The 7,734-nt window shown below is 44.8% G+C and overlaps 1 protein-coding gene across 1 annotated transcript in view; it reads right to left on the bottom strand.

Moving 5' to 3' along the window:
• Adgrf1 (adhesion G protein-coupled receptor F1) overlaps positions 1-6,303 on the bottom strand; it is a 34,441-nt gene extending 28,138 nt beyond the window's left edge. Inside the window, exons 1-5 of the mRNA XM_055615310.1 lie at positions 6,235-6,303; positions 5,857-5,859; positions 3,392-3,449; positions 1,975-2,118; positions 434-607 (exon numbers count right to left, since the gene is read on the bottom strand). Of these exons, the coding sequence (XP_055471285.1) occupies positions 434-607; positions 1,975-2,118; positions 3,392-3,449; positions 5,857-5,859; positions 6,235-6,303 (448 nt within the window). The remainder of the gene's footprint in view (positions 1-433; positions 608-1,974; positions 2,119-3,391; positions 3,450-5,856; positions 5,860-6,234) is intronic.
• Between the last annotated feature and the right edge of the window lie 1,431 nt (positions 6,304-7,734).

Below are 7,734 nucleotides of genomic sequence, written 5' to 3'. Positions count from 1 at the left end.
TGTGTGTGTGTGTGTGTGTGTGTGTGTGTGTGTGTGTGTGTGTGTGTAGCTCTGAATATGTTTGTTGCAATCTAGAGCATTCCTTTCAATATAGTCACCAAGTGTTCTTCCTGTATTCACACATCTAGAAGTGATGCTGGTAAAGAAGAGAAAGGAAGAAGGAAGACGTTCAGGCTCGGCCAGTTACCCACTTGGATTTCAGTGCATCTTTCTAGATCTCAACAGAATCTCTCAACCGCAGAGCGGAGCTGCATGCACCTAGCTTCCAAACATGATCTTGTAGCTTGGGGTCTGCTGCATTTAGGAAGCCTTCACTGGGTCTACACAAAGCTAGCAGGGCACCTCCAACTCATCACTGCCCCTCAGCATCAAAGAGTACAGTACATGTCTGTGGTATGCTGGGATGAGAGCACCCTAGCCAAGAGGCACTTACTTCCTCTCTCACAGAAACGAGTGCTCTGGCTGAGGCTCCTGAGAGGGCATTTGCAGCTTGGGAGGGGTCCAGTTTTGTGAAGGTAGCAGTTCTGGGGGTCGAGGCAGGAGGGGGGGAACCACATGTAGCTGTCTTCACAGGCACACTCCAGGGACCCCCACAGGCTTCTGCAGTCTGCACAGAGAAAAAGAAATAGAACATGCTCTCGCAAGGTCTGCTTTCTAAACCGACTTCTGCTCAGTCCTTGGTGCCGACTTGCAATCTGCACTGAGGATTTCTCAGCAGAAGCTGGAAGGATGGCAATGAGCTTAAGATATAGAAATGTCCAACTTCATAGGCTGGCGTGAAAATCCTAGCAAACATAAAACCCAAACGACTGGGCTTGGCATCCAAAACAAGGCTATGGCTCTCTCAGGTATCTGCTGTGATGGAAGGAAAAGGCAGAAGAGCATAGGCACAGCATAGAGTTTTTGAAGGGGTCTAAAGGGCATTTGACCACCGCCTCATCTGAGTCCCCACCCATCCACCTATCAGCACTGCACATGGCAGGGCTGGAGATGCTGCTCAGTGTTTAAGAGCACTTGCTGCTCTTGCAGGGGACCTGGGATTGGTTTCTGGCACCCGCATGGTATCTCACAGGCATCAGGAACTCCAGTTCCAGGGGATCTGAAGCCTTCCTCTGGCCTCCTCATGTACCAAGCATGCACACAGTAAACACATAGACATGCAGGCAAAATACTTACACACTTAAAAATGTAAATATTTAAAATTTTACAAAGGCTGAATGATTTAGAGGCACATGATAAAAGCATGTACCAGTCAATGTTGTGTGTTTGGGATTTTGTACTGGACATGACAGTACAAGAACCAAAAGTTCTTCCTTCTTAACAGAGAGGTGAAGCCGGAATGGTCAGGGTTATGTTTGAGAAACATGCATGAAACCGTGTAGTGGGTGCTTGTGAAATCCTACCAAGAAGCATCTCCTCCCAGAGTATCTGATCAACCAGTCTGAAACAGACCAAAGAATTTGCATTTCTATTCAGTTCCCTGCTCCTGCTGCTGTTTGGGATCTGTACATTTTAATATTCACAGTTTTAACCAAGCCATTAATCTTCCCTGGAAACCACTTTCATGGTTTGAGTTACCAAATATTTTTTGCTATCTTCAGGGCACACAGTGGAATTTCATATCCTGGTGTCATGAGGCTAGACTGAGACATAGAATAAATTCTGGCCAATAAAATAGGACTGGAATTAATGTCTGTTTGTTCTCAGCCAAAGAATGTCATTTCATTGCCTGTGTGAGGTCTCCAGGATTTCATTTCTTTGCTGCTCAGAAGGCATACGTTTGAAATAGAATCTCTCCCGTCAGTTGGTACCTGAAGGATGACCACAGGCACAGCCCTCTTGCCAACATGCATGGAGAAGAAACACTAGTTCTTGATGCCACAGAGCTGATCTTTTTCACAGCACAACCTACCTACCCTGACTCGCCTGCCCCTCTCCCCATTTACAGGCCCAGTCCCTGGAAAGCTAATTTACATGTGGTGGCCTTCACTCTGATGACCTCGCTGGGCCCAGGTAAGGGCCGTGATGAAGATTTCAAGCGCTGCAGAAAGTTCTTCAATTTTTTCTTCTCCTCCGGATCTCTGTAAGTCATCTGAAGAAGCAGCTCATACTCCTGGACTGGAGGTAGAGAGGGGTTATTAGAAGGTAGCCGTCTGCGGGGAAGACCAGTTAGCAGTCATCAGAGTCCTGCTCAGAGCTCCTGGACTGTCCCTAATACTCATTGCTAAAGTCTGCACATCCAGACATTAACATGTGACCAGCAGATGTGTCTCATACATGCCTCATATATATATCTCCTCCCTCTTCCCACACTCTCTGTCCTACCCTAGACTCAAGGGGGAAACAGGCTTGAATATCTACTCACTCTTCCTCTCTACCCCAGCTTTGGTATCCTTGAAGTATCATTAAAATCCCCAAGTTCATCCTTTCCAAAGAACTTGGTTTTTCTTGTTGTTGTTTTGGTTTGGTTTTATTAATAGTGGGAGTTTGAGGATTTGCTTCAAATCCAAAAGCAAAGCACAACTAGACCTGAGCTTGCATCTGTGTGCACTTACCTCCAGCTACCTATTTCTATAAATAAAGAATTCTCTTTTCTCTCCCCCAAAGGCAAGCCTTCCATACTAGGTGTCCTCAGATTCCACACCAGGCCCAATCTTACCTCAAGCCTTTGAACATGCCAGCTCTGCAGCCAGACTGACCAGGTTCAAATCTTGCCCACAGTTCCCCCAGGCCTTAGGAGTACCCAGCAAAAATGGGGAACAGGGTAACTGTAACCATGGTTACTTTCTCAGGAGTTACTGGTGCCGAAGCCAGATAGCCTGATTTTAATCCTGTCTTACAGCCCCTAGCTCTGGGGCCAGTTTCACTGTCTTTAAAATAAACAGTCATAGGGTAAGTGTGAGGGTTTAATTCATATAATAGAACTAAATATAGGCTAGCATAATGGCAGAGCAATTAATAAATAAATCCTTGCTATATTTTTATTCTCATTGTTAATGTTGGGGAGATCTTATCTAAAGCATTCCATGTTGAAAAGAGAGAAAGCAAGCCTTCGTCCCGGAGCTTCCTGAATGGGAACTCAGTGTGGCCAGTGGCCTCACGCTCCAGCTGCCATTCCTTCCTGCCACAGTGGACTGCATGGCCTCTTAAATCAGGAACCCAAATAAGCCGTCCCTCCCTCACAGTGCTTTGCTAAGGCATTTGGCCACAGCAACTAATACGTTGTGTGTTTAATCCTCAAAACTGCGTTGCTCTTAAGGATTACTATTATCCTTACTTTACAACTGTGGATAATTTCCTAGTGTGCCTAAGGCCATCTGGCCATTGCTGAGGTAGGAACTCTGTTTTCTGGGTATCTATGTCCAATGTACCAGTGTATCTCGAGTCTTACCTGGATGCTTTTTCTTAACCACACTGGCATTTCCTTTTGTTCTGTTGTCATCATTTTTCTGTTAAAAAAAAAATTAAAAAAAAAATAACCTGCAAACTTGTTAGTTTCCCAGAAGACCTGAAATTGCTGATCTAATATCTGACCCAAGGATGGTGGGAGGTGGCCAAGAAAGGCCTTGTGAAGGCTGTTTTGAGGAAAGACCTGGAACAGGTGATAACACCTGCAGGAAAAGCTATGTGGGAGGCAAAGGGCAGCATGTGTGCAGGCTCAGTGCTGTGAGTGTGCCCAGCTGTGAAGACAGAGTTACGGATTGGAGAGCATGAAGGAGTGGAAGAAAAGACAAGAGCGGGAGGTGGAGCCCAGAGTCCATGGAGGCAGGTCATGTACATCTATCAGACCACGGAACGACTTTAACTTTGGGTGGGGAGGGAAGTGTTGTTTTGGAGTGTGTATGTGAGTGTATGTGTGCTTGTGTACGTGGGTATATTAGTGAGTGCACCTCTGTGCACATGAGAGCACCAGAGGAAGCTACTGGGTGTCTTCCTCTATCGTTCTTTAGTTTATTCCTTGGAGACAGGGTTTCTCCCAGTGATGGAGCTGGTTGCTGTGTTGGCTAGAACGCCTGGCTCAGTGTCTGCCTGTCTCCATCCTCCAGAACTGGGGTGGCAGCCATGCCCAGAATCTTTAAGCGCATGCTGGGGATCCAATTTCGGTCTTCACGCTTTGCAGAGCAAGAGCTCTTCTCTAGTGAGTCAGCTCTGTGGGCCTGGTGTTAGTTTTAACCCCAGTGAGTTATACAGAGTTTGAACAGGGGAAACAAAAGAAAGATTCTCTCTGAATTACTTTACAGAAGCCTTAATCCTGAAGCCATGTTGAGAATGGCCAAGCACAGAAGCAGTGAAGGCACTTCCGGGGTTACCAAGGTAATATAAAAGCGAGATAATGAAGCTGGAGATGGAATATGAGGCAGCAGAAGACGTTAGACGTGTCTGACTTCTGGATGTCATTTAAAGATAAGTTTTAAAAGTGGTTTGAATGTGCAACATGGCAAGACTCAAGCGTGGCATCATTTTTATCCCTGTGGAAGCAGAGTGGTGTCACAGGGAAAGAAAAGTAGATTTAGTAAGAAAAATGTAGGGGTTCAGTTTGGGACCCATTGATTGAGGAGTACAAGTGCCCAAATGGATGGTGGGTCCATGAGTGAGGAGTTCAGGGTGGAGCATCCAGATGAAAATACACTTTTAGGAAACATCAGTGAGTAGAAAACATTCAAGCCGAGATCTTAGATAAAAGCATCAGGAAAGTGAGTAGCCCATGGCTCTGGTGATGGCTCAGTTGGTAAAGCACTTTCTAAGCAAGGGTAAGGACTGAGCAGAGTTTGGATCACCAGAATCTATGTAGGTGTGAAGTAGGCAAAGTAGTCTTCCTCCAATTCCAGCCTTGAAAAGTGGAGATAGAGTCCCCAAAGTAAGCTGTCCAGCAAGAATCATCATATCTTTGACCTTTGGGCCTAAGAGACCCTTTGTCAATAAACAAAGCAGAAAAACAGTTGGGGAGGATTCCTGATATCAACCTCAGGACACATTCTCACACATGTGTGTCCACACACATGCAAACATACATACTCACAAATTTATAACAAACATACACAAATAGTAAAAAAAAAGAAACAAGAAAAGTTAGTACACTGGCACTTGAAAGACAGAGGCAGGAAGTTCGCTGCAAGTTTGAGGCTAACCTGGTCTACACAAAGAGTTTCATGCCAGAAACTATATGACAAGACCTTGTCACAAAAACATAAAACAACAGTAGGATGGCACACACCTATAATCTTCAAACTTAGAACATAGAGGCAGGAAGATCAACAGTTCAAAGCCAGCGTCAGCTAAACTGTGAGTCTGAGGCTAGCCCAGGTTGTATGAGAGCCTCTAGTAAGCAACAGTGCCAAAGAAAAAGCGGGGAGTGGAAACGATAGAGATGGCCTGAGGGTTGGTAGTGCCCTCCCTCATGGCTTTTCTGTGCCCAAAAGGCCATAGCACAGACTGTGTTGAATTAGAACAAATCTCTGAGATGGTTAAATTTTTATCAGTGGGCCTCATTTGTAATCCAGTCATCTGCACTTCAAAGTGATAAAATATAACTTATTAAAGACCTCACAAGGACCTCACAGTCCTTGCTGGCAAGGACCAGGGCAAGAGCTCAGGACTTCTGGTGCCAGTTCGCCAATCTCTGTATCTTAGTTGCCTGGGGCATTATAGATTCTGAAAGTACCAGGAATGTGGAGAGGAGAGATGTTGCCAAGAGAAACAGGACCTGCACTGTAGTGGAAGGGATACTATACTCTAGAAGTCTGCTCTATGCCAGCTAGACCTTTTAGATTAACAAAAGCTTTATGGCACCATAACTGAGCAGACATCAAGCCTCTAAGCTTTTGTGCTGTTTTCCAGCTACACACCCCAAGTTACTTGCTGTAATTGTTCCCATCTGGGCTGCTTCTGTTCCATCAGGCCAGCTCTCAGAGCCACATGCTCATGGTCCATACTGCCCCATGGTGACTTCCCTCTTACTGCCTTCCTCTCCTGCTTATCTCTCTCTCTCCTCATGGTTCTCATCTGACCCTAATCCTGGGAGCCTAAGCTCCACCTACTTCTCTTCTGCCCAGTTACAGGCTTCTAGCTATCTTATTTAACCACTCAGAGAATATTAGCAAGCAATGTTTATACAGCATCACTTTGTGTACCTGAGAATGTGCTCCTCTGAGCTGTACAATTAGATATTAGGGACCAGTGGTTAGCATTAGAATACATACCACCAGATCAACCACCAACAATGTACCAACTCACCTGCAGGAAGCCACTGGTGCCCTCAGTGAGAGTGAAAAGAGGGACGAGCCACAACAGTCCAACTTTCATATCCAGCAGCTCCTTCTCTCCTCTCTGGACTGAACATAGACACCCTGTGTCTAGTCACCCAGGAGGCTGCACACTGCAACAAATATTGTAAGCCAAGACTGTAACCAAGTCCATTCAGCACCAGCCTCTTAAATTTCACTGCTTTATTTTTGCCACATTGAAATAACCAAGGGCTCTAAAAAGTACAAACGGTAAAGATGTATTTGGAGTGCCTAAACTTAGAGACAACAATAAAAAAGCTCTCTTCATGTTAGCTGATGCGGTTAGCAACAAGTTGTTCTCAAGTTTCTATTTATCTTAAGTAATTTACATAGAACTCAGCACATAGACATTGTGATAATTTAAATGAAAAATGTCCCTCATAGGCTCTGGTATTTGTACACTTGGTCCCCAGCAGGTGGCTCTGTTTGGGGAGGCTGTGGAAACCTTAGGAGATAAAGCCTTGCTGGAGAAAGCACATCTTGGGTAGGGGCAGGCTTTGGGAGTTCACAGCATCACCTCACTTCCAGTTCCAGTCTCTGCTTCATGTCTGTGCTTGAAGATACGATCTCTCAGTCTCCTGCTCCCTCTACCTGCTGCCCTGCCTCCCTCGCCATTCAGGACTTTCTCTCTGGACAGAAAGCTAAAACACACTCTTTTGTTAGTTTCTTTTGATCATAGTACTTTATCACAGCAGCAGAAAAGTAAGCAATGCAGACATGGTCACCAAATTAATCTTTTACATCCGTGTTATTAGGTGTCATCCTAATTTGTTCTGTCTGAGCTACCAGGCACATGAGGACTCTACATTTTTAATCTTAATTAAAATTATACTTAGAATTCAGTTTCTCAGATGAAGGCTATAGCTTAGTGGTAAAACACTTGCCTAGCCTGCATGCATTCAACCCACAGTAACATACACATGCATGTCCACGTGCGCGCGCGCACACACACACACACACACAATCAGTTTCTCAATTGCGTTAACTGTATTGTTTTTTTTTTTCTTGTATTTTTGAGATATGATATTATGTAGCCAGGGCTGTCCTCAAACTCACTTTTAGCTAAAGATGGCTTTAAACTTCTGATTCTCCTAGCTGTATAGCCCAAGTAGCTAGGAGTACAAACATATGTCACCTAGCCTAGTAAATTTGGTTTAGGGCTCAAGCCTGGTGTTTCACCCAGACTACGAGGACTCTATCAACTGAGATGCACCCCAAGCCACTGGACACATTTCTAGGATGCACAAGCCACAAGCCACAAGTGACTGGTGGCTACCATATTAAGTACGACAGCACAGAAGACGTCCTCTATTTTGAAAAGTTTTTACTGGACATCAGTGACAGAACGTAAAGGATTATTCCCTCACAGCCTTTCAACATTCTTTAGAAAGAAAGAAAGAAAGAAAGAAAGAAAGAAAGAAAGAAAGAAAGAAAGAAAGAAAGAAAGAAA

The sequence above is a fragment of the Psammomys obesus genome, unplaced genomic scaffold (assembly GCF_907164565.1).
Source record: "Psammomys obesus unplaced genomic scaffold, mPsaObe1.curated_primary_1811, whole genome shotgun sequence".
Classification (NCBI taxonomy): Eukaryota; Metazoa; Chordata; class Mammalia; order Rodentia; family Muridae; genus Psammomys; species Psammomys obesus.
This window is presented reverse-complemented; position numbering and strand designations above follow the sequence as displayed.